This window comes from Mastigoproctus giganteus, chromosome 1 (genome assembly GCF_048544385.1).
Source record: "Mastigoproctus giganteus isolate SK-2022 chromosome 1, ASM4854438v1, whole genome shotgun sequence".
NCBI classification, from domain to species: Eukaryota; Metazoa; Arthropoda; class Arachnida; order Uropygi; family Thelyphonidae; genus Mastigoproctus; species Mastigoproctus giganteus.
The window spans coordinates 281,676,759-281,704,072 of NC_143575.1; the positions used below are offsets into that span (position 1 = coordinate 281,676,759).

The window sequence follows — 27,314 nt, forward strand, 5'->3', positions numbered from 1 at the left end:
CTTCATCTTCCCCCGGGGCTTTCCGATTCTTCATTTTCTTCAATGCATGTTGTACCTCATCAGGAAGAGTATCGGGAATATCGGGTATGTCGTATGTGTTGCTACTTTGCAATCCATCTTCCCCACTGCTGGCATCATTCCCCTGCTCCTTGTATAATTCTCTACAGTAGTCGTCTGCTATAGAGAATATTGAATTATGCCTTCTCTGCTTTTTTTATGTGTACACCATCGCTATTCTTCAGTTTCAGTATCATTTGTCTTTCTGTATTACTGCTCATGGCTGCTGATTTTAATCCTTTGTTTTCCCTTAATGCTTGTTCTACTTTTCTTGTGTTAAATCTTCTTATGTCCTATCTGAGTCTCTTTCTAATGGCTTGGCATAACTCAGTATACTCAATTGTTTTTCTTGCTCTTCATTTGTCGTCTTCGGTTCATCATGACAAGTGTTTCTTGACTAATTTTTCTTCTTTGGATTTCTTTTTCCCTATAGGTTTTTTGGGCTTTATCACTGTCAGAAAGTTGTAATATTACTCATCGATAGGTTGGTCCTGAGCAGTCTGCAGAAGCTCAAACTTATTCTTAAGTTCCAGTACATACTGCTTTTTCTCCTCTTCTGTTATCTCAAAGACCTTTGTATTATTTACTCGAGTCAGTTTTCCTTTCCTTTCCTACATCTATATCAAATGTACATCTTACCATTCTGTGATCACTTCCAACATTTACCCTGTTCAGGACGGTAACATCATTCACAATATATCTTCTGTTAGTGAGGATGAAGTCGATTTCATTAGTTGTTAATCCATTTGGACTCTTCCATGTCCACTTTCTGTTCACCCTTTTCTTGAAAAAAGTGTTCATTACTGACAGTCCTTGAGATTCTGAAAATTCCACAAGTCTTTCATCTCTTTCATTTCTTTCACCAATTCCAAAATTTCCTTTAGTTCCTCTTTCTGCGCTGTTTTGTCTTTTTCCAACCTTAGCATTGATGTCCCCCATAATAATAGTGTAGTGGGTTTTCTGCTCATCTAGAAGACTCTCAATTTCGGTGTACATTTCTTCAACCTCTTCATCATCATGGCTCGATGTTGGTGCATAAATCATTATAACCTTTAGCTTGTACCTCTTAGAAATCTTGACTATTAGTTTTGACACCCTTGGTGATGTACTTTTGAATTCCAAAATGTTGTTTTTAAAATCTTTATGGGCCAGAAACCCAACTCCACCTTCACTCCTTTCACTGTTTCCATTGGTGTACAGGAGATTTCCACTTGATAAACTTATATGTGATTCATTTCTTCTTCTTGTTTCAGCCAAACCGATGATATTCCAATTCACATTTTCTATGATATTTGATGATATTCCGAATGCACATTAATTCCCTTCAAAACAGAGAAATGTATAAATATCTAAATATAAAAATTAACATTCTGGTATTTTTTGAAAATGAAGTGTTCTGTTTCCCATATTTTTATACAAGAGCTAGTCTAATAAACATACTACCTTTACATTATTTACTGTAATCAGCAGTCAATAAAAGATACAAAGAACATCATTCATTCATTTCTTCTTTGAATTGTTGTTCTTTCTTTTTAGCTTAACTTTGTAACAAACTTTTCCCTTTCAAATTCCTTCATTCTAAGGATATAATCTTCATATTCGCAATGCTGATACGCATGCCTTTCATTTTTACAGCGATATACAAATGGAAAACATCTTTACGACAGGACATGGATTTAAGCAGCAAATGGGAACAATAATCTCTTCTCTTCAAATGTATTTTAGCTGACTGCAGCTCCTCTTCTGTAGAAACCATCACTCTTTCTGCTGCGCCATTTGGAAAACCATATAATTGGTTAAAATTGATAATTTTGTTGGCCTTTTGGCCTGAAGATGATTCCTCAGAACCTTTTGGTTCTGAGGAATCCTGAAACGGAGTGGAAACTCTGGAACGCTTCCAGCCATACTAAGTGTAGATTTATGTGGTAATATTTCAATAAACTATTTTTAAAACAGTCACTTTGCGTAGTAGTGTCTAGCGGGGTGGAAGTGCAGTAGAACGCGCCATTTGAGTGGACCAGGGTTCAAGACTGTTAAATATGATTAATGTTTGTATAGATTGATTTATTGTAAACCCTGCCGTGCCGGAGTATAAAAACAATTTTTTTTTATTTCGAACAAAGCTTTTGTCATCCGAACCCTTTGATAATGTTGAGATTGATTCACAGCGCTGTATCTTCTATCCCATGGAACATTTAGGAAGGATGCGAACTGAACTCTTGCAGTAGTAGCATCGTTGATATAATAACCATTCCCCCCCCCCCGGTGGGAAGATCACAGTTCGAATCCCGTCAACGACGCAAGCAGTTTTCATGGACCTGTTTTTACGACATGGCTGAATTAGTCAGTTTCAGGCGAGGGTACCATGGTTTGTCCTCCCGGAAACTTGGCGTTTACTGGTCTGCAGAAATTACTGAAATATAACAAATACAAAATGTTACCAAGAAATGTTTACGAGAAATTTTCAAAAATTGTGTCACATTTTCTTGTTTCTACAGGGGCGATGTGTTACAAGAGCCCAGTCACTTATGGAGATGGAACAAACAGCAAACAGCAAATCGACAGCAGGACACAAGCAGTTCATAAACATTACATATAAAGCGCAATATGGCCTTAGTCGCTGATGCACCTAAAGCCCTACAGCAGTAACAACAATGTTCTTCACACCGCTAACAAAACTGTCACCGTCACTCCGCGCCCCAAGAGTTTGGAGGACAGTCCAACTCAACCGCTCCAAACAATCACTGCACGGCAGATTGAAAGCTTCTAGTGAAGTGCAGATCGCACTGCATTCTCCAGAGCTAGGGCCGTGTTCAACAGAACCAGATCATCAGCAATTAAGGCGCACCTTGAAAGAACCCTAAAAAAGGGAAAGTCATTCTACAAAGAAAAGGCTAGTTCTACCAGGAACGCTGACTCGAGTGAATGACTTCAAAAACAAGAAACTGAGACAGGTGACTCTTTGATAACGCTGAGACCAAATAATGTGAAATATCATAATCCATCCAAAATTTATCATTTACTGGGTTTTAAAATTATGGTACATACATAATTTAAATAAAAACTAATGAAACAAATGCCAGTAGTATGGTAAACCAGTATAAAAAAGCCAATTATTAATATAACAAAGAACAAAAATTTATAATAATAATATGCCGATTAATTCAATTTTAGCGGCTCCGGAAGATAACAGCAGGTCCAAATTACGCGAAATATCGCTAAAACGTAGACGAAGAGCAACTACAACACGTGACCAACAAAATGAAAATAAACTAATTAAAGAGACTGACCGTTATGCCCCATCTCGAAGGAGGAACACAATGTTTATTATTCCTCATTCAGATTCAGGGAATCACTGCATTTCGAACATTACACTTCGAAGACTTAGAGCATTTGAAACATATACACATTATCTCATTTTAGATAATGTTGAATACACCATAGATGCCTCTAAGGTTCCACCCAATTCCAATCCTTCAATAAAAGAGGAGCGCATTACTGAGCCTCCTCCTTGGGTTAAATTAGTATCCTGATTTTTGTCCCCACTTTTCCCCACCAAAGGAGCTTTAGCCCCAACATCCGCAGTATCCACAGAAGTGGAAGGCTCCTCAAGAAGAGCCGGGAGATTAGATACACTGTCTTTAATTAAACGTTTATCAGATGTCACAGCATGTTTGCCTCTATCTTTTTCCCCATGAGACCCAAGCTTAGTTCACCATATCAACGGAGGACCACAAGGTCATAATGGTCAGGGATGTCGACATGTATAGTATCATATGTAAAGCGGCTCCGAAACGATAGTTCAACTCCGCCGTGGTTCGTTAGAAAAATCGCCGCAAAGGCGAATCGATCGAAGGACCAGTCCACCATTCGATCCTCAGATTGAACTGCCAATGGAGAGGTTTTGAATAACAGTGGTCCTCATGCAATGAAAAATAGAACAGACAAGCACTCCAACGCAAGGTCACACCACTGACGCAATATAAGCCTAACTAGATTATACAGACAAAAAAATGAACTATAGAAGTAATTTAGTTGCGGTAGCTGCCGCTAGGTGGCGCAACAAAAGGCATTTTGAGCCGATTTTACCGAGGGAGGGTCTACTACCTCCCCTGGTAAAATCTTTGCAACCGGTCAAATTTTTGCAACAGGAATCGTCAAACTTTTACAAGGATTTTCCATCTTTTGCCAGACACTTTTAAACTCTCGCTCCACCATATTAGCAAAAAGTAAGACATTGAATGGTAACGTGAATATTTTGCAAATAATATAGATGTACCAGTTATTCACCTGTAAATGTATTCTGACTTTACATAGAAAAAAACATGAACATTTCCACAGTTTAGAGAAATCGCCCCGCAAGGCCACATTCGGCTGTTTGAACCTTACGTCAGACTTTCGAAACACAAAGTTTTGCAAGGTGAGAAGGTTGAAATTTTACATTTCCTTTACGAAAATCAAATCAATGCAGCGGAAGCCTTTTTAAAAACTAAAAAAATTGAATTGAAAAAAGAATTGATTTCGCAAAGAAGATGGGACAAAACAGCATCGTGAAACTTAAAAACCTTGTTGGTATGCTCGAAACACAAGTTTGTACTGGAAAAATGAACAATTTTCCTAGATTTTTTCAAGTTCAAAGACGGAGTCAAAAGAACCTGAACAATAAAATAGCCTTCGCACTATTTTATTAAAATAAAATTATCGGTCGCTATTTCATTTTAATAAAGTACGTACCAAGAAGAAGAACTCTTCTTCTTCTTCTTCTTCTTCTTCTGGTGCACAGAAGAAGAAACTTAAAGCTGGTGCACATGCAAAATTTTGAATCGTGTTGAGAGTCGTCACATAAACAGATAAAAGCAGCAGTTCAGCAGTTATGGGCAAATTACCGAATGGTGAGCACGATCCTTACAGACGTCAGATTGGTTTCGCACAGTGCTACAGACAACGAAATGGCCAGTAGACAATATCTGGATGACTTTACCAGGAGTGGGTCGAATAATTAGGAAGCTCGAGGAAGGTCGGAGTGCGAGAAATGTGGCTGCAGAGTTCGGTATCGCCCGTAGCATCATCTCACGTGAGTCACTGGTTAAAGATGCATTGCAGGATCATCTAGACAAGACTGCAGCAATAATTCAGACAGAGCATGGGTTTGTTAAGGGAAAGTCTTGTCTGACAAATTTGATAGGATATTATGATGTGGTTACAAAGGAACTGGATGAAAAAAATAATTTTGATATCATATATCTGAGAGAGAGAGAGAGAGAGAGAGAGAGAGAGAGAGAGAGAGAGAGAGAGAGAGAGACAGAGAGACAGAGAGACAATCTTTATTACCCTTCACGGCCATAAAGCCAGGGGCTTACAGTTTCCCAAACTTCCGAGAAAATTGAACAATTATTTACAAAAGGGTAATTTTACAAAGAAAACATATCATAATACAAAGGAGAGAGCTCCTTACGAGAGTTAAGTCTGATTGAGCTGGCTTAACATCGAGATAAGAGCACCAGCTCAATCAGACAGGAACAGATGCAAGGTACACATCAGTCATTGCTGATTAGTCCTACTAGACATAATTTTTTGCCGGTAAGTCCGGTCAGCAGCGAATTTGTTCAGGTCGGCGTCCAGTGCCTGGGTTTGCTTGAGCATCTGCTGAGGAAGGAACCTGTCCGAGAGATGGAGTCGTGCTGAATGCGAGTAGAGCTCGGAATTGGCCCTAAGGGCAGCATGGGGATCCTCCAGCCACAGGTATCGAAGAATGAAGGTGTTGCCATTATGCCTGTTATCATCTTGACTATGGCTAGGAGGCGTTGGTCGTCAACTAAGGTGGGAAGCCGTGGAATTCCGAGAGAGTTGGCAAGTAGTGTGGTACGAATCAGAGCTGGAAGGTTGTGCTTCCTGTTGGCCCACTTTAGGAGCCAGAATTCTGTGGCAAAGAGTGGTTTCTTTATTGACGGTGCCGCTGACGCCCAAATTTCAGCAGCATAGAGTAAAGGTGGAAAGATAACTGTTCCTATGTACCTCACGGTTATCTTTTTATCTGTGATATGAAGGAGATGTTGTTTTGCTATCCACCGGAGTCTTGAAGCACGTGTGAGGAGCATATCCATGTGGGCGTTGAATCGAAGTTTTGGGTCGAATACAACGCCCAGATCACGATGGCTGGACACAACTGGGATGAGGGTGTTGCCGACCGAAGGCTGGAGAGAAGAAGGAGTTTGCTTCAATGAATACACCAGGAATTCAGACTTAGCAGGATTGATCTTGAGCCCAAACTGGCAGAGGTAAGATGTGACTGTGGTGAGAGTGTTGTTAATTTCCACTTTTACCAGATCTAGGTCTTGACCGGGGATGATGGGAGTGAGTATCTTAATATCGTCCGCATAGCTCAGTAGACATCGAGAATGTGCAACCAGTGGGAAGCTAATGGATGAAAACAGAAGGCCCGAAAGGACCCCTCCTTGTGGGACTCCTGCGGTGACGGATCTAGTAAGGGTGCGATCTCCTCTTTCAGGAAAGCTTTTGACACTGTTGCGCATGGAAGACTATTGTACAAATTGGAGCAGTATGGTATTAAGGGTAAGTTGCTACAATGGATAAAAGGATGGTTAAGTGGGAGAAGACAGAGGGTAGTAATCAATGGGTGCTGCTCTTCGTGGACTAAAGTTATTAGTGGTGTCCCACAGGGTTCGGTGTTAGGTCCACTGTTGTTTTATTTATTTATCAATGATATTGATGAAAGTATATCAGGCTTAGTGTCGAAGTTTGCAGATGATACAAAGGTTGGCAGGGTTGTTAATGACAGTAATGGCAGTGTACTACTGCAACAGGATCTAGATAATTTGGGCACATGGGGTACGAAGTGGCAACTGAAGTTTAACCTTGACAAATGCAAAGTACTGCATATGGGTAGAAGTAACCCCAGAGAATCGTACCAACTGTGTGGTACTACACTTAAGGTGGTAGAAAATGAAAAAGACCTGGGAGTAATTCTGCAGTCAGATATGAAATTTTCGCAGCAATACAGACAGGCTTCCAAGGCAGGTCATGGGGTTTTGTCAATGATATATAGGAATTTTGTAAGCAGGGAAAAGGAGGTGATTGTCCCTCTGTATAAGGCAATGTTCAGGCCACGCCTTGAGTACTGCGTACATTTTAGGAAGGAGAAGGGCAACAAGATTGGTGAGGGGAATGAAGGGATCTTCTTACCAAGAGAGGCTTAAGTTCTGCAAATTGCAGTGGCTGGAGACTAGGCACCTGTGCGGTGATCTGATTGAGGTGTGTAAGGCTTTGAATGGGTTGAGCACGCTGAATTCTGATGGGATTCTTCCACTTGTTCAGATTACGAACCTAAGGGGGCATAAATTCAAATTAAGAAAAGACAGATGTAGAATAGATGTGCGGAAATTTGCCTTTAGCCAGCGGGTGGTTAATTGCTGGAACAAACTTCCATCTGTCGTTTTCGAAGTTGATTGGTTGAATAAATTTAAGGAGGAACTGGACAGGCATTTGGAGGGTATGGTGTGATTTTTTTTTTTTTTTTTTGGCTGATGCTGCATAAGCTCATACACTTGGTTTCTTGCATCACATGCCACTACTGCTACTACTACTGACAGGAATAGACGATGTTACAGCAAGAACTTATGAACAACATTGCTGTAAGTTTGGACAGGCTGTGCAAAGCCTGCACCGACATTAAGGGTGACTATAACTCCTGCGAAGGACCACCTCTTCCCTTTGTTCCATCTTTGGCACTGATGTATCTGTATCATGGCAGCCAGTGCTATTTTCCCATTTTTGAATAAAGTCCCTCTGTATCGTTTTGTTTCCGTTGTTGTGTCAGTGCTGTTTCCTTCATCATTTCTGTACTACCCGAGGTTCCTTTGGTATGCTTTTCCCGTATCCAGGCCACCATTCCTATGGGAAGCTACAGCTGAAAACCTGACTGGTCCTTAAATTTTGTGCACCATTTTATGAACAGAATTTGATCAATGTAATTAGTAGTAAAAAGTCCGAAGTCCATTCTGAACTTCATCGTAAAACGTGACAATTGGCAAATCCCAGGGGTAGAAAACAGGAAATCCCGAATTGGCCTTGTCAGCCGCCGACGTAGGGTTTCTGGTTTGTAGAGCTAATGATTTCACGAAAGGTCTTTGGTTTCTTTTTGGCAACTGCAGATTCCACACGATGGCAACAGTTCTCTATAGGATTCCGGTCCGGGCTGTTTCCTGGCCAGCTAACAGTTGTAATGGACCGTGCTTCCAACCATTTTTTAACCTGTAACAAATGTAAACACATTACTGTCGAAGCTGTAATGAAGAAAGTAATTACATAAATGCCTACTTACACTTTTCGCCCTCCGATGACAATGAGGAGAGTCATCCTGAAAGATGCAGTTACTTGGCAGGGTGAAATGGTCTCTAATGGTTGGCAGCAATTTACCTTCCAATATAGCCAGGTATCCATTGGCAGCCAGACGGAACATTTTATAAACTGAAGGTGGTACGAAATGCATCCTCATATCATTTGGTTGGTAGGGAATTTCACTGTACACACCGTACAGTCTGGATAGTATTCTTCACCAGGTGTGTCTACGGTGGGGGAATCGTTAGTGTCCCATCAGAGCCATGCAGGTTGAATTTCTTTTCATCCGAGAAAATAATTAACTTCCAAAGCTCGGGGGTACCATTTCACATTCTCCTTACACTAAATGAAACGGGCCTGTTTCATTTTTTGTGTGAGGAGGGGCTTCTTCCGAGGAAGACGGGCTACAAGTCCATTTTTGAAGAGGCATTTTCTGACTGTTACTGCACTTGCTGCCACTTCTGTATGTTCTTCCCATTCCCTTTTCAGCATAAACGAAGAAGCTTTACGGTTTTTAAGGCATAAGCCCTTCAAAATACGCTGTTTTGGCGTAGTCCGATCCTCGTTTGCGCCCAGTTCCTTTTTTCCTATCAGCAGAATCAGTATTGTTGAGTTTAGAAAGAAATCTACTCACAGTTGGCTGATTACAAGAATCTGTATAAGCAATATGACGGGAAGAACATCCTTCCTCACGTAAAGGAACAATAGCATTCTTTCTTCATGGTGTCAACTGCACGTAACTCGCTATCCTGACACAAGCAAGGAATGACTGCAACTCTTGTAGAGTGTGCTTATATAGCTGAAAGTAACAGCATTACGTCACTACCTACGCGGCTCAATCTTATCTGATGCAATCTGTAAGAAATATTGCCATATCTTACGTTATGCGGATGACAATCACAATTTTAAGGGGTGGTGCACTTCTTTGAACACCAGTTTAGATGTTCTTCAAGTAGATCGAGTTTCTAGGTTACCTTATCAGAGATTAAATGGACAGAGCTTTTATCTCTTGAGGTTATGAACACACTGGTGTGCAAAATTTAAGGATCAGTCAGGTTTTCACCTGTAGCTTCTCATAGGAGTGGCCTGGATATGGGAAAAGAATACCAAAGGAACCTCGTGAGATACAGGAATCATTAAGGAAAAAACACGGACACAACAACGGAAACACAACAACAGATGGATTTTATTCAAAAATGGCAACATAGCACTGGCTGCCATGATACAGATGCATCACTGCCAAAGGTGGAACAATGGGAAGAGGTGCCATCAGTAGGAGATATGGCCACTCCTAATGTCGATGCAGGCTTTGCACCGCCTGTCCATACTTAGAACAATGTTGTTGATAAGTTCTTGCGGTAACCTCGTCCATTCCTCTGTCAGCGCCATCTTCAGCTGGTGAATATTTTCTGGTGGGTGTGGACGTGCCGGTGGGCGTCTCCCCAGAGCGTCCCATATGTGTTCGATGGGATTTATATGTGGAACGGGCATGCCAATCCATATGAACAATGTCCTCAATTTCCAAAAGCATATCAACAGTTGCAGTGCGATGGGGTGTGGCGTTATCATCCATAAACACGAACTCGGAGCCAATGGCACCTCGGAACAGACGCTCATGGGGAAGGATTACCCCAGTACAGTACCGCCTTTCAATATCTGGAGTTATGTACATCCAGATATTGGAAGGCTTTATGAAATGTGTCTAGAGTTGTGTACATCCGTCCACAGAAGTGGAGGGATGTACACAACTCCAGAGAACGCCTCCCCAGACGAGAACACCTCGACCGCCATATCGATCCCTTTCAGTGATGTTTGTGGGGTGATACCGTGTGCCAACCTCTTGCAGGATTAGCTGACGTTCAGAATCGCTTTTGAGATGGAATCTACTCTCAGCAGTAAAGATTTTGTGGTTGTAACCTTTAGAAATAGTGTTGGTCCTTAGGTTTTGCACACCAGTGTAGTTTCAAGTCATCGGTATAGGACAGAAAATTTTGGTTAACAGACAGAAAGGGTTCCATTGCAGCCGCAAATAACGTTGAGGAGAGGACGTCCCCTTGTGGGACACTCTTCGAAATGGTGAAACGTCTGCAGAAGTACTGATGTGCGACTAGCAGATGTCTAGGCTGAAGGATTGATGCCAGGACTTTCAAGAGATTATCGGTCATATTGAAATAGGATTTCAGAATGTGCAGGCGGGCGGAGATGAATATCTGATCATACTCTGCTTTTATATAAAGAAATAAAATTTCAAGTTGCGACTTGCAGTTGAAGTCCTTTGTATCCTGGGTGAGGGTGTCTAGGAGGTTGGTGGTAGTGGATTTTCCACTAATAACGGAATGTACTGTAGGTAGGGAGGTCTATCGTTAAAGGAGTGTTCGATTATTGCTGCGTGGATGACTCTTTCAAATATTTTTAGTAGTGAGCATCCTATTCAGATGGGCCAAAAATCTTTTGACTGCTTTGGAGTTTTAATTTTTAGGATTGGGTTAACAAAGTAAATGTTGCAGATTCTAGGGAACGTAGCAGTTTTGAGGATTTTCAGAAAACTGTGTAAGAGAGTATCAATTATGTAAGTGCTGCATAACATATAAGTATTAACATTAATTTTAACATCTTTTGTTTTTAGAATTAGATTAAACAGAATGTTACTACTAAAGGCACATATGTGAATCAACAACACGTGGGCTTAATTCACCTGTAATGCAACTGCACACTTCGCCTAAATCGAATAATATGCATCAATCTTAAAGTTATCCTTAATGAAATGTGTCAAATAAACAGTGACGAAAATATACTTCGCAATGACCAGTGTGCGGCACATAATTTTTTTTTCACGCATGAAGCAAACACGAAAGGTGACATTCACTCTGGATGAAGAATTAACAACACTGAAATTTGGCACGCCGTGAAGAGCGCAAAATTTTATTTAAATTTTTAAAAAATTGAAAATGGAAGTTATTAATAGTATTTCTTATGTATTTTTAAATTTTTTTAAAATGTTCGATTTAAAAAACATTGCATGTTTAAATATTTAACTTTTTTGAAAACAGCAAAAATTTTGGCTTTTAGATTTTCATTAAAAACTAAACAATTCGTTCAATAAGTAAAGTATTAAGAAAAGGTGAGATATTCTGGACAGAATCAAAAAATCCATAAACATTTAACAAAAATTAAAAGAAAGCAGAGACTATCAGGCATGCGCTGCCATTCTTGTTACAATTCGGGACGCGGCTATGAAGGGACACTTAATTTTCCTACGAAAAGGAGGTTCTCGGGATAATTTCATATCCTGAGCACCTCCTTTAAAAGTTCTCGGTTAGGCTACGAATAGACAAATATTTTATATATTACAACACACAACTACAATGCTTTTGAAGCCCGCTTTTCTGGATTGAAAAGTTCGCTTTATTCTTTTCAGGTATGTCGTTCGACCAGTACCGGCACCACCACACAAGGTTCCGGTGAAACCGGTACAGTCAATACTGAACCAACTGCAGGAGAAACGGCGGCCCCGACAGCGGCAGCTAAGTGAATAATAAAAGAGTATTCCTTGCGTAAGAAGATGTGGCTCCATTTATCTGAATATGAGATGTTCTGTTTTAAATAAATATGCGTAACACGATTCAAATGTTTTCCTATCCTTTCACAGAAAGCAAACGCCATTGAATTAAATAACTTTATAGAATTTTCCAAAGTACTCTGGAAAATTCTTCAACAGGAATAGAAGACTGTTGCGGCCTCAGATTAGAGAGGACCAAGGTCATGGAACTACCCTGCTGGCGAAGATGAAGTGGGATTTGTGATTTCCCATGAAATCGAATACATCGCTTGAGTTATGCGGGGGTTGGGGCCCTAGAGAGTGCTACCGTATTTGGAATCGACGTAAATGGAACCCGAATTATAATGTATTTCAATGCGATGGGTTCCAGGCGTAAAAAATTTAGATTTTCTCTTTCATAAATAATAAAAATTTTAATATTTAATTTAGCATAAACGTTATATACAGTAGATGCATTTAAATCACATTTATTCCGTAATAAAATATAAATAAGTGGGCATTACGATGAGGAGGACCCTAGTTGTGGATCGTCAGGGTCGATTAGCTCATCCTGTGCCATATTGGGAACAGATTTCATTTTAAAATAAGAAAGGAAGGCTGTTGCATTGCTTGACACCTCTTCTGCAGGCTGCAACAGTACATTGATTCCTCTTTTAATAAAAAAACAGCTCAGTTCGCAGTCAGGATCAATATCGCCTAAGCTCTGCAGATACACATCAGTCCCAACCAAAATTTCCTGCGTGTTATGGGTTTTTATAGACCGTAAGACGAGCTCTTCTAATTCTTGCTGTTCCTGAGTCAAATGTGAAGAATCTTCTTGCCCCTTGTAAATTGTAAGAGGCTGAGAATAGTTCTCCAACAACCCAGACATAATTCGTTTTTACCACAGATATCTCATTTATACCGGCGTCTTCTTCCAATAAAGGATAGTCCCATTCACATTGAAATTGTCAAGCCCTACTTCCTGAACAAAACTGCAGTGATTTCATTTGCGATCTGTGCTACTTCCTCATCTCCTGTGAAGTCATATAGTACACACTGATGCAGCACTTTCTCTCATAGTCCATTTATACAAGTTGTTGTGACCTTTCCACGAGGCATCAATCTCGTTGATGCCCTTCAGGATATTATAGGACATGTTAGACAGACAGCTTGTGTTGTCGAGACCCGCAAATTTAGCGGGTCTCGACAACACAACACGAGACCCGCAAATTTAGCGGGTCTCGACTACACAAGTTCTGTCCAACGTGGCTAATAAAGTTTCGAGACTTTATGATCTCCATAATGTTTATTAACGATATTATAGAGCCTGTAATATTCTTTGACAGACATGCTGCAGGTTTCCATTTCCCATAACATCTCCCTAAATGTCTGCTGAAAGTAATAGGCTTAAAATTTTTCTGTGATCCCCTAGTTCATTAGTTGTAAAATGAGGCGATATTTGGCGGCAGTTTTAACGTTACATTTAAAGTCGTCCTTATCTCTCCAGTGGGTTGGGGGATGTCCTAGAGCATTGTCCAACAACAATAGCAGTGCCCTCCTTGAATAATTATTCTCGTCCCTCATTCCCCGAGTCAATCAAGGTTCAGTGTTGGGTCCATTATTGTTTTCTGTATTTATAATTGATATTGATGATGGTATATCAAGCTTAATGTCCAAGTTTCCAGACGATACAAAGGTTGCAGGGTTGTTAAGGACACTACTGATGCTATGCTGCTGCAACAGGATCTGGAAAGGTTGAGCAGATGGGCTGAGATGGGGCAAATGAAGTTCAACATTGACAAATGTAAATAATACATATGGGAAACAGCAAACCCACAGCAACGTATCAACTCTGTGGTACTACACTGACAGTGGTAGAGAATGAAAAGGATCTCGGTGTAATTGTGCAGGCAGATATGAAGTTCTCTGAGCAGTGCAGACGGGCTGCAAGAGTAGCTCATGGTGTCTTGTCAATGATATGCAGGAATTTTTCTAGCAGGGATATGGAAGTGATTATTCCCTTGTATAAGGCAATGGTCAGGCCACAACTTGTGTACTGTATACAGGTCTGGATTCCTCATTTTAAGAAGGATGTAGAGCTGCTGGAACGAGTACAGAGAAGGGCAACAAGATTAGTGAATGGAACAAAGGGGTGCTCTTACGAAGGAAGGCTTAAGTTTTGCAAATTATAGTGTCTGGAGACTAGGCACCGGCGAGGTGATCTGAAAGAGGTGTATAAAGCCTTGAATGGTTTGAGCATGCTCAATGCTGATGGGATTCTTCCTCTAGCTCAGAAAAATCACCTGAGAAGGCATAAATTCAAATTGAGGAAAGACAGATGTTTGATAGATGTGCGGAAATTTGCCTTTAGCCAGCGGGTGGTTGGTTGGTGGCAGAGACTCCCATCCCTTGTTGTGGAAGTTGATAGCCTAAATAAATTCAAGGCCCAGCTGGACAGGTATTTCGAACGAACGGAGGGGTGAAGTGGAAGTGGTTTTTTTTTTTTTTTTTTTTTTTTTTTGCTGATGCTGCATAATCTTGCTTTCTTACATCGTATGCCTCTACTAATGCTAATGCTAATGCTCACAATAGCCATCAAGCAGATCAAGAATGTCAAGGCTCCTGTTCTGGACCTCATCGAAGGGGTATTTTTTTTATTTTTTTTTATTTACATGCATTTTTATTACATATATACAAATATACATAGATACGAACACTTTCTGTTTACAACCTTCGCATTCTGCGTGAGAAACAGTTTTAACTATACATCTTCATTTGCAAGCAATAAAACACAACAAAAGATATACTATGTATGTATGCATGCGTGTGCGCTTGTTTTGGGTGGCACCTACACGTTTAGTCGAACTCCACCCTGGAAAATCTCTGTTGAGAGAGAGAAAGAGAGAGAGTAAACCTGATGTCTACAGTCTACAGCGATCAACACCCTGTCAATTACTGCCATTTCTAAGCATGACGAGTTGTGCCTGGTTCTATTATCTAGTGCTGCTGCACCAATCTGTCGTCCAGTGGGTGGAGTGGAATATCAATGGACAGGAGACCTTAAAGGTGTTGAAAAGCTGAAATCATTCAGCTTTTCAACACCTGCCTGAAAGATGGCATATTTCCATCACGCTGAAGCTTGCAAATCTGAGACTTCTACCAAAGGATCCCACTGGCAGGACATCAGCTTATCGTTCTATAGCACTTTTATCAATACTGGGTAAAGTGTTTGCGAGACTCCTACTATTTTGCCTCCAGCCTGCATATGAAGCTAAATGTATTGCAGCTCCCCTCCAGTTCAGGTACAGGCCGAGTTATTTCACAATTGATGCTTTGACCTCGATTCTGAAACTTGCAAAAGATTCGGAGGTTACCTATGTCTTTGCAATTTTTATACATTATACGGGCTCCTTTGACACCGTTTGGTGGTCAGCCATCCCACAGAGGGTCAGGACCACTGATTGCTCTCAGAATCTGTTCAACTGTCGGAAGAGCTACTTCTCTAACCGACGTCTCACCATCAAAACTCAGTTCCATTCCATGACCTGTCAACTTACCAGAGGCTGTCTCCAAGATTGAATTCTTGGTCCAGCAGTGTGGAATGTGATCCTGGATGACTGATTTCTGATGATATATCCCAACATCACACAAACTTCTTATGCCAACGACCTTGCCTTCGTCGTTGAAGGACCTTACGAGAGCTACAATAGAAACTAGTACTGTCTGCCCTTTCCGAGTGGGCTCAGAACAACAAACTTTCAGTCTCTACTGAAAAGAGCAAACCCTTCTACTGAAAGGAAAGTTGGATGTGAAGAGGTCTCCGACCATCTGCTATAAAGAGCAATCACTGAAAACCCAACGCACTTTCAAATATCTGGGTATTACACTGTATGACCGAGGAACTTTCATTCCCCACCTATGTTCCATCAAAGAGAAATTTAAAGCCTATATTACCATGGTGGCACGCTTCAAACAGGTGACCAGTTGTCGGGTTTCTGTTGAGATCGCGTCTGAATCATGATATTTATCCCGCTGTTTGTACTTGCTGTATGCTGTACTTTCAGGTCTCAGTGTATGTTCTGATAAATGGAGATTCGTGGTGAATTGCTTGAGGGTGAATAGCTCTTGCGAGATTTCTGTATTTTGCGCTGGAAGTATTTGGTTTTCGACAATCAAAACAGCTAGATTTTCTTGAACGTTCTTCAGATTCAAAGCTATACTTTCTATTGCCGCTGAGAGTTGTTCAGGGGCTTTTCTTGTGTTCGGGAAATCCGTGCTTGCTACTAGCAGTGCATAGCTACTCTCACCATTGCTTAAACTTTCAGTTTGCGTGCTTTTATTCAGAGAAGGTGTACTGATTTCCTAATTATCAAAGGCTGGATAGGATTCTATGTCTAAGTAATCTTGAGTGCTCAGAGAAATTGTGCAAAATTATTATTATTATCATCCAGCGATTCATTTATTTCTTCATTCATTTTTGAAGCCATTCCTAACGCGTGGTCACTCCCAGGAGTATGAGCATCGATATCCGTTAGACTTTCAGAGTGTTTATTTTGTGGTGTTGAATGGGAGCTTCATCTGCCGCTTTACAGGAAGTTATTTGTTTCGTATTTTCTGATCTAAAATAAATAGCTGTGTTTTAGCTTTGGCAATTTAGTAAGGTTTATTTTGGTACAAGAATTGCAGATCAGTCCGAGGCATTTAATGCATTTAGTAACCGTTTCTTTATTATTTCCACAAATTTTACATTTTAATTTATCCGGAATGATTTCTCTTTGATCTGTAATATGGACTTAGCATTAGTAGAGGCATTTGATGCAAGAAAGCAAGCTTATGCAGCATCAGCCAAAAAAAAAAAAAAAAAACCCCACCTCCACTTAACCCCTCTGTTCGTTCAAAATACCTGTCCAACTGAGCCTTAAACTTATTTAGGCTATCAACCTCCACCACAAGGGATGGAAGTCTGTTCCACCAACCAACCACCCGCTGGCTAAAGGCAAATTTCCGCACGTCTATCCTACATCTGTCTTTCCTCAATTTGAATTTATGCCCTCTCAGGTGATTTTTCTGAGCTAGAGGAAGAATCCCATCAGCATTGAGCATGCTTAAACCATTCAAGGCTTTATACACCTCTATCAGATCACCTCGCTGGTGCCTAGTCTCCAGACACTGTAATTTGCAAAACTTAAGCCTTTCTTCGTAGGAGCACCCCTTTGTTCCATTCACTAATCTTGTTGCCCTTCTCTGTACTCGTTCCAGCAGCGCTACATCCTTCTTGAAATGATGTCTCCAGACCTGTATACAGTACTCTAGGTGTGGCCTGACCATCGCCTTATACAATGGAATAATCACCTCCTTATCCCTGCTGGAAAAATTCCTGTATATCATTGACAATACTCCATGAGCTACCCTTGCAGCTCATCTGCACTGCTCAGAGAACTTCATATCTGCCTGCACAACCACCCCCAAGTCCCTTTCATTCTCTACCACTGTCAGTGTAGTACCACAGAGTTGATACGTTGCTCTGGGGTTGCTGTTTCCCATGTGTAGTACTTTACATTTGTCAATGTTAAACTTCATTTGCCACCTCTCAGCCCATCTGCTCAACCTTTCCAGATCCTGTTGCAGCAGCATAGTGTCAGTAGTGTCCTTGACAACCCTGCCAACCTTTGTATCGTCTGCAAACTTGGACATTAAGCCCGATATACCATCATCAATATCATTTATAAATACAGAAAACAATAATGGACCCAACACTGAGCCCTGAGGGACTCCACTAATAACATCAGTCCACGATGAGCAGTGTCCATTGATTACCACTCTCTGTCATCTCCCCCTCAACCACCCCTTTATCCATAGCAGCAATTTGCCTCCAATGTCACACTGCTCCAATTTGTGTAGCAGTCTTCCATGTGCAACAGTATCAAAAGCCTTTCTAAGATCCAAGTATATAATATCAAAGTTATTCCCTGCATCCAGTTCTTTTGTGACTGCATCATAGTATCCAATCAAGTTGGTCAGGCAAGACTTCCCCTTAACAAAACCATGCTGTGTCTGAGTTATAACTGAAGTCTTGTCTAAATGATCCTGCAGTGCTTCTTTAACCAGTGCCTCCATTAATTTTCCTGGAACAGAAGTTAAGCTCACAGGTCTATAATTACTTGTGTCAGCCTTTGATCCTCCTTTGTGAATTGGGGTCACATTTGCACATTTCCAGTCTATGGGTACCTCCCCTGAGTCCAAGGAAGCTCTCATAATTATGGCTAAGGGTTTGCTTACTTCCTTTGCTGCCTCCTTTAATATAACTGGATAGATCCCATCCACCCCGGGTGCCTTTCTTGTGTTTATCTTCAACAGTTTCTCCTCCACTTTACTCCCAGTTATTTCAAGATTCTGTAGCTTACTGCTAGAGTTGAATACACCTCTGGCATTCCCCTCGCTGAATAACTCCTCATGTGTGAATGTCGATGCAAAATATTCATTTAGTTTGTTAGCTACCTGAGCAGGATCATCTACACTTGACCCATCAATATCAAGTGGACCAATCTGATTCATCCCCTTCCTTCTAGAGTTTACATAAGTAAAGAACTCTTTGCTGTTTTTCTTTGCATCCCTTGCCAAGGATTTCTCGTAATCTGCCTTCGCCTGCCTAACCTCCTTTGTAACTTGGTTGCATATCAACTTGTATCTATCATAGGCTTCTGTGTCATGTGTTAATTTGTATGTATCCCATGCATTTTCCTTCTCTGCCATATGCCTCATTAGTTCATCTGACATCCATTTTGACCTAACCTTGAACAATATTTCTTAGTTGGTATTTAAAACCTAGTAGCTTCCAAGATAACTTCTTTGAATGCTTCCCATTTTGAATTTGCTGTTGGTAACATCATCAGTTGGTCCCACTGTATAGAATTTAAATTCTGTCTCAGTCCATCGTAGTCGCCTTTACGGAAGCAATAACCCTTCCCTTTACCCCTAATGGTAGTTACCTCTTTCAGTAAATCCCACTTCAGCACACTGTGATCACTGCCACCTAGTGATTCATTTATCTGCAGATTCTTAATGCATGAAGAATCACTGCTGATAATCAAATCAAGGGTATTACTCCCTCTAGTTGCCTCCCGAACATGCTGATGTAGAAAACAATCATCCAATAAATCCACAAAAGTCCTGCTAGTGTGTGAGTAACCAGCCCCCAAATTCCAGTCAATATCTGGGAAATTAAAATCTCCCATTATAAGACACTCTGATTTACTGGCCCACTCTATTTCCCTGTACAGTTCCTTATTATACTCATCAGAGTCATTAGGCCTATAGCACACTCCCACTCTCAATTTTGATCTCCCAATGTTTATGTCACACCAAACTGACTCCACACTGCACTGTCCAGCGATGTCGACTGGCTTCACTTCCTTGGTTTTTATGTGTTTCTTAACTAATAACATAACCCCTACTCCCTTCCTATCCTGTCTATCCTTTCTGTAGACGTTGTACTCCGAAATTGCAGTTCTGCATCCCTTATATCTGTGTGACACCACGTCTCTGATATCCCAACAATAACTGCCTTCGATGTTTTGAGCAATACCTCAAATTCATCAAATTTATTTACTAAACTCCTAGCATTGGTGTACACGCAAGTATACATGCACCTATTTCTATTCTTAGCTACCCTAACACAACCCATGTGTTTACTTGTACCGCAATGACTTCCAGCAGTCTCTGAAATACCATGCATCTTGTTTTTCAGGCTTCTGCTCATTCTAATAGAAGCAGTGCAAGAATCTCTTTCACCTCTGCCAGTGGCTACTGTCAATCTATTAGTCTTTGTCTCCCCCCAAGCTAGCAGTTTTCCGACCCACCTAACACTGCCTCGATAGCATCAGCAAATATTCTTGCACCCTTTCTATTTAAGTGTATCCCATCCCTGTAGAAGCAATCTCTCCTGTTAACAAGTACAGTCCAGGCTGAAAAAAATTCTACCCCTTGAGCCTTGCACAATCTTTCCAGGGCCGAATTGATCGACAAGGCTCTCATCATATACTCCCTCCTATCGTGTCATATACTCCCTCCTATCGTGACTTAGTGCGCAATACTTTATATTTCTGAAATTCCACTGCTACCCTTAGTGCATTCTTGTATTTTCAAGTATTTACAGTGTTCTAAGTGATTAAGAAATTATTGGGCCTCCTGTGGAGGGGTACATTGTTTGACAATTATTGCTTGCGGCATTGCCTTAAGATTATTTGGAGCTCTCGTCTTACTTCTTAGTTGTCTACCTACGTAGATAGCATTTACACGTGGTGAATCCCAAGGGATTCATCCAGACAGCGCTATATCTTGTTGTTGGTAATTATTGTGCCCAGATCAAGGAACTCCCTATTTTCATCTAAAAATACAAATAATATATTACCTGTGCAAATCAGTATTTGAGTGATGTTCCTCTTGTTCAGCTAGCAATGATGAATCCAACCATACTAAATTATAAGTTAAACTTTAGAGAAAAACTTAGTAGAAATACCTGAAAACAAGCGAATACTTTCCCGAAAAGCATATTGAAATTTCAAAGCACCAATGGAGAACTACATGTAACAGACTGGCTTGTCTGTTACATGTGGTTCTCCATTGGAACAAGCATTATATATATATATATATACTTGAACTTGAACTTCTGTAGATTATAATTTTCAGGAAATACGTATGAAGCAAGTTTGTTCCAGAAAACGGCAGTTGAATGAATAAATGAGGAAGATGAAAAGTTGGTTCTGTGGGTTTGAAGTTGGACAGTAAATGGATGTTGGCTACTGGCGGCACGTGTTCGGACTGTTTTGAAAGAGAGAGCGGGAATTATAGAAGCCAATTCAGAAGAACAGTGCCATGGAAGCATCTGTAGAAGAGGCATGCAGCAGAAACAGTACGTCTATGAGAAAGCAAGTGGAGAGACTCTGTCAGAGATGAATCATTAATTAACCTAACTGCCCTCTTCTGAATGGAATCAAGAAGCCTGAGAGAGGTTTTGGGGGCACCACCCCAGATGTGGGAACAATATTCCATGGCAGGGCGGATTTGCAATTTATACAGAGTGAGCAGCTGTTTGGAAGAAAACTAACGGCGAGAACGAAAGAGAAAACCAAGTTTTTTAGATGCAGAGGAAGCAATATTTGTAATGTGCTTGTGCCAAGAGAGATTAGAAGTCAGGGTAACCCTCAAAAGAGATATATCATTTTGCCTAGAAATCGGAGTGTCACTAAAGATAAGCATAGGAGTAGAAGAATCCTTTTTGCGAGATATAAGACAAGACTGAGTTTTAGAAGGGTTTAAATCAACTAAGTTGTCTTTGTCACACTGGAGAATTACCTGAAGATCGGCATTTAAGGAATTGGTAGCAGAGTTTCGAGACGTTGAAGCTGATTGAGCAGGACAAGGTTTCTCAAAATGGAAAGTTGAATGCAATGTGCTATCATCGGCAAAGCTATGGATAGGATTTCCAGTCAATGGAAGAAGGTCATTGATATACAAGAGGAAAAGAGTGGGGGAAAGAACTGAACCTTGGGGGACACCGGCATTAGTGGAGAAGTTAGAAGACAGAGAGTCATCTACCATCACCCTCAGTGAGCGATCAGAGAGAAAACTGGATAACCAATTACTAAAAACAGTTGGCAAACCATAAGATGGAAGCTTGTTTAGAAGACCTTTATGCCAAACACAATCAAAAGCCTTTGAGATGTCAAAACAACTATTTGTGTTTCATCGAACCTTTCCATTGAATTAGTCCCCAAATGGGTAACATAAGCCAGAATATCACCAGTGGATCGACACTGACCGAATCCACATTGGCGATCGTTGATCAGACAGAAGGTTTCTAGGTAGTTTAAGAGTTGGCGGTTAATTGATTTCTCCATTACTTTAGAAAGTGTAGAAGTAATTGCAATGGGACGATAATTGGATGGGAGGGATTTATCACCCTTTTTAGGAACTGGCTGGATATGAGCAAATTTCCAAGCAGAAGGAAAAACACCTTTGGAATAAGAAAGTGAAAAAAGGCGGCAAAGAATAGGAGTAAGTTCAGGAGCACAGGTTTTGAGAACAAGTGGAGAAATACCACGAGGACCTGGAGCTTTCTTAGCATCAAGATTCATCAAAATCCTTCTGATATCCTTTTGACGGAAGACCACAGGAGGCATTGAATGGAGCGTATTGGGAATGGTGGGAGGTGTTTTTCCAAGATCATTAATACATGAGCTGGAAGAAAAATGGGATGCTAGCAGCTCAGCTTTCTCCTTGGCTGAAGTGACAACAGAACCATCTGGTTTGGACAGAGGTGGGAGCAGAGATGGGCATACGAAAATTCAGTTCCTCTCAGTGATTGTAGTGCCCAAGCCTACGATAATGGGGCAAATATGGCTGGAAAATAGAAAGCGCACAAGCTTTGGCCAATAGCTTTGGCAAGAGACCAGAATGCTCGGCTACCATTAGGGCAAGAAGCAAGTTTTCTACTCTTAGCCTGTTCAAACTCTAGTTTGGACTGATTAATAATTGCTTTACAATTGTTTGGAGCTTTGGTGTAGGCAGAAAATGAAACTGAAGAATGAGAAACAAGCCAATTACGATATGCAACATTCTTCTCTTGAACAGCCTTAGCATATTTATTGGAAAACCAAGGTTTAGATAAAGAACCAGATTTTAAAGTGCAGTGTGGGATAAAGGATTCCATTCCTGCAAGAATATTTTCACTGACACGGTCTGAGCAACTGTTGACATCAGAAGTTTTGAAACAGTAATCCGACCAAGGAAAAGAAGAAAAGAAGTCTCGCAGGTCATCCCATTTTGCATTCTTGTAATTCCAAACAACACGAGGTTGGGAATAGCCATGAGATAAAGGTTCCATTGGAAAAGAGACAATCACCAGGTTTTGACCTGGAGTGCCTAACGGACCTCTCACTTCTACCGTGTACTTAGAAGGGTTGTTTGTGAGAAAAAGATCAAGTGTATTGGCTGTATGATTAGGATTGTCTGGTATTCCTGTAGGTAAATGAACAATCTGTGCTAGGTCATTAATAATTGCAAAAGCCTCAGCATCTCGACTTGCTGGGTCGGTGTGACTAGAAAACGGAAGCCAGGTGGAGTTGTGAACATTTAAATCACCAAGGAAAATTACCTGACTGTTAGGAAAGTTGGACTGGAGAAAGTCAAGTTGCAAAGAGCTCCAAGTGATTAGTGGAGTTGGGAGAACCGTAGAGACAACAGATGAATTTGACACAATGAGGTAGTGAGATTTTAAGCCAGAGAAGATCAAAGAGAGGAGATTCCAAATTGCCAAGTCTCTGACAGAGAATATCAGAACGGACATATGCACAAGTACCATTTTTGAGGGGAAAGGAATCATACAGCGAATAATTTGGGGATCTGAGATGAGCAGTTGTTGAATCAACCGATAACTGAGATTCTGTTAGAAAAAGGAGACTGCAAGTGGAAATGGACATCGTTGAGAATAGAATTGAGACCACGTAAATTTGTGAAATGAATTAGGAAGTGCTTGGGAAGTTTAGATCATTTCGCTGATAAGCTTTCTCTATTAGTTTGACAATTCATGGTGTATGCAATAGTAAGAAAAAAGTGGGTGGGACATGCTGTGTGAAGTAATGAAATTTTTGGATATGGCGTACATGTGGTAAGAATATACCCAGATCCTTGACATAACGTGGCCTCGACAATGCTCCCCGCATACACACTACTCGGACTCCCTCCAGTCACTATCTGGCAGAGTAGAGGCAGCAAGATTATACACTAGCTGATCCGGAATCCTCCTAGAGAGTTACTAAGTTCGGTCCGGTGTACTAACTAGCGGCCGGCCTGCGAACACCGTTTTACAGCTGTACCCTCGAAATGTACGGAATATTGGATCTCGCCACGACGTTCATCATAACCTCCAAAGTCATCAATCATACTGCATGAAGGAAGAGATAGGGAAGGGTTGACCGAAACTTAGCTCTATAGACTGAACATGGGTTCCACCACTTCAAGCCTCCAATAAGCAAAGTGGTTGTATTTCACCGGTTGATGAGAGTCATCTACCACCTTGTTCTGCCTGGTAACATAGAGGGGCGGCGTTCCTCCATGTGGTTTGGGCGCCACACCTCGACCCCTGCTTACGTTGGTTCACACATGGATGGTCACCCACCATGTACTTGTGCATGGAGGTTATACCCAGAATTACTAAAGACCAACCATCTTGAAGGTGCAAGCAGAGGATTTGGCTGTCACAGACCGTCCGGGCTTCGCCGAAATTGGGCCACTTGACTTGAGTGTCACCCGAATATCAGTTCCATCAGCGTTTTAGACTCCCAGGTAGCAAGTACAGCTTGTTTGGCATATCTCAGAGAATGTCTGTGACAACCTCAAGGACCATTGTGGTTGTCACAGTTGAATAATATTGAATATTATATAATTGAATAATATTGAATATTATATAATTGAATAATATTGAATATTATATAATTGAATAATATTGAATATTATATTATTGAATAATAAATTTGTGCTTAATAAACTGGGATGTTATATGCTAATATTCAAATTAAGTATATGCTAATATACTTAATTTGTTATTCTTATTCTAAAACATTACAACTAAACATTATAATAATATCAGGAAAAAAAATTTGTAGAGTACTTTTCATATCCTTTTAATTTTCAATTATTCTTGATAGCAAAGAATGAGTACCGTCACCCATTTTTTTATAAAAAAAAAATCACCGTATATTTATAATCTTTTTTGTGTACAAAAGGATGTATGCAATGTACCCTTCACTGCTGGAATGCCAGGGGCATCACATTGGCTTGTGCATTGAGGACGAGGACCACATCGAGATTCGGGTTCAACCCCCAGGGCCAACAACATAATAATAAGTTTCAGTTAAGTTATATACAATATATTCATAAAAATATATTTACAATATATTCAAAATGTACTTTTGACATTAAATACAATATTATACAAACATACTTTTTAACTTTAATATACTGCCCACATTACTGGGCGTTTACCTGGTTGCGTTTAGGCCATCAAGGATCTGTCTCTGGTATTTGCAAGCATTGGCAAATTTGTAGCAATCGCCGTCGATTGCTTGAACTGTGATGAGCATCTGCATGGGGAGAAAACGGTCACTAAAGGCTAGTCTATTAGAGTTGGCTATAAGTGTGGGAGCTGACTTCAGTCCGGGTTGCAGGATTATCCAGCTGCATTCCAGATTTTTGGCTCTGAGATTATTCCGGTGGTCATTTTGGCAGTTGGTGTGAGGTGTCTTTCCATTATAAGATTTGGCAGTCAGGCAAAGTTCAGTGCGGTTGCTATCGCAGTTCTCCTTTGCTGGGATGGACGATAATGTTAATGTATAATCCAACTAAGGAGCAAGTAAACGGCGGAATATACGCGCTTGATATTCGTGGGGACTGCAGATGCCCATAATTCTGAGGCGGATAACACGACGGAGTATTCAGAGGTATATATACATACAGTCACATCAAGATCCCTAACGTGGAGTAGCTGCTGTTTGGTAGTCCAGCGCATTTTGCAGAATTTTGATATGACCTTGTCAATGTCGGGGTTGAAGTCAGTTTCCAATCGAAGATGACTCCCATGTCTGTATGTATATTTACCACTGGAAGGAGAATGCCATCTAGAGAAGCTTGGACTTCAGGGGGTTGGTGCTTCAAATAAAAGACAATTTGGGCTGATTTTGCAGAATTAATAAATAATCCAAATTGATGGAGATAGGATCCTACTTCGTGTAACTTTCATTTGATCTTTTCATTGATATTTGAGATATGTTCGCCGGGATTAAAGTTGGTATGTAGCTTAATATCGTCAGCAAACCAGATTATGCCTTATCTTCGTTGCACAAACGTAATAATGACTACAGTAAATAATGCTCCAGAGAGGACTCCGCCTTGGGTAACTTCCACAGTGATTTTTCTTGAGATTATTCTTGATCCGCTGTAAGAAAATTGATTCAGTCAGAAAGCAGAGTTCTGATAAACCACAACATGTCACCTTTTATATGGAAGTAATTTTCTAGGAGTTCCCTCCTAGAAAATTATTGATTGAGTTGAAGGCAGCTTCCAGGTCGATGTACGTGACGGCAAGTTCTGCTTTAGCTTCTAGTGCTCTAAGAATGTGCTTGTTATGGAGGTTAAATTGGAGATTGTGGATCTTCAGGGAATGGCATAGTGAATTTTTGGGGGTTTGTGAGGCATAATTTGATTGGTGATTGTTGAAAGTAATATCTTCTCCATAAGATTCAAAAGGCTGGAAGAGCGAGAGATTGGCCTGAACTGTTTAATGAGGGATGCGGCTTCACAGCATAACTGTTCCAGACAGGGGGAAAGTAGTGCTGCATTAAGACGGTTAAAAATTGAGAGTAGTGGATCAATGATAAACATGCTGAGCAGGGCCGACGCGTGCAGGTGTTCAGGGTGTGCCCCGCACAAGGGGTGGCATTTGGGTTCGATTAGTTGAATATTAAAAAAAAAAAAAAATATATATATATATATATATATATAGCCTATATTATTATTATTATTATTATTATTATTATCACAGAGCCCACCGAGCTAGCTAGGTGGATAAAGTGCCTGCTTGGCAACCCAAAGTTTGCGAGTTAGATTTCCCACCTCGGGCTTGGATCAGAGTAAAATGCAAAAACGTTGGGAGGTGCATTATGGCTACAGAAGCCGATGCGCTAACGAAAAAAAATTTTTTCACAGAAAGGCTCAAATTCAGAAACAGTACCCCTCGTGTTACGCTACGTGCCGAACAAAAGGTTGTGTAGTAGTAGTAGTAGTAGTAGTAGTAGTAGTAGTAGCATGTGATGCAAGAAAACATGTGTATGAGCTTATGCAGCATCACCCAAAATAAAATAAAAAAAAAAAAAAATCACACCATTGCCTCCAAATGCCTGTCCAGTTCCTCCTTAAATTTATTCAACCTATCAACTTCCACAACGACAGATGGAAGTTTGTTCCAGCAATTAACCACCCGCTGGCTAAAGGCAAATTTCCTCACATCTATTCTACATCTGTCCTTTCGTAATTTGAATTTATGCCCCCTTAGGTTCGTAATCTGAACAAGTGCAAGGATCCCATCAGAATTCAGCGTGCTCAACCCATTCAAGGCCTTATACACCACAATCAGATCACCGCGCAGGTGCCTAGTCTCCAGCCACTGCAATTTGCAGAACTTAAGCCTCTATTGGTAACAGGATCCCTTCATTCCCCTGACCAATCTTGTTGCCCTTCTCTGTACACGCTTAAGCAAATCTACATCCTTCCTAAAATGAGGCCTCCAGACCTGTACGCAGTA

General features: G+C 40.7%; 1 protein-coding gene and 1 pseudogene across 1 annotated transcript in view; one reads left to right on the plus strand and one right to left on the minus strand.

Moving 5' to 3' along the window:
- LOC150092041 (uncharacterized) overlaps positions 1-12,037 on the plus strand; it is an 88,000-nt gene extending 75,963 nt beyond the window's left edge. The window contains exon 5 of the mRNA XM_090386752.1: positions 11,834-12,037. Within this exon, the coding sequence (XP_090242878.1) occupies positions 11,834-11,947 (114 nt within the window). The 3' untranslated portion in view covers positions 11,948-12,037. The remainder of the gene's footprint in view (positions 1-11,833) is intronic.
- Positions 1,590-2,647, minus strand: LOC150092042 (NADH dehydrogenase [ubiquinone] 1 beta subcomplex subunit 7 pseudogene; annotated as a pseudogene).
- Positions 12,038-27,314: the final 15,277 nt, after the last annotated feature.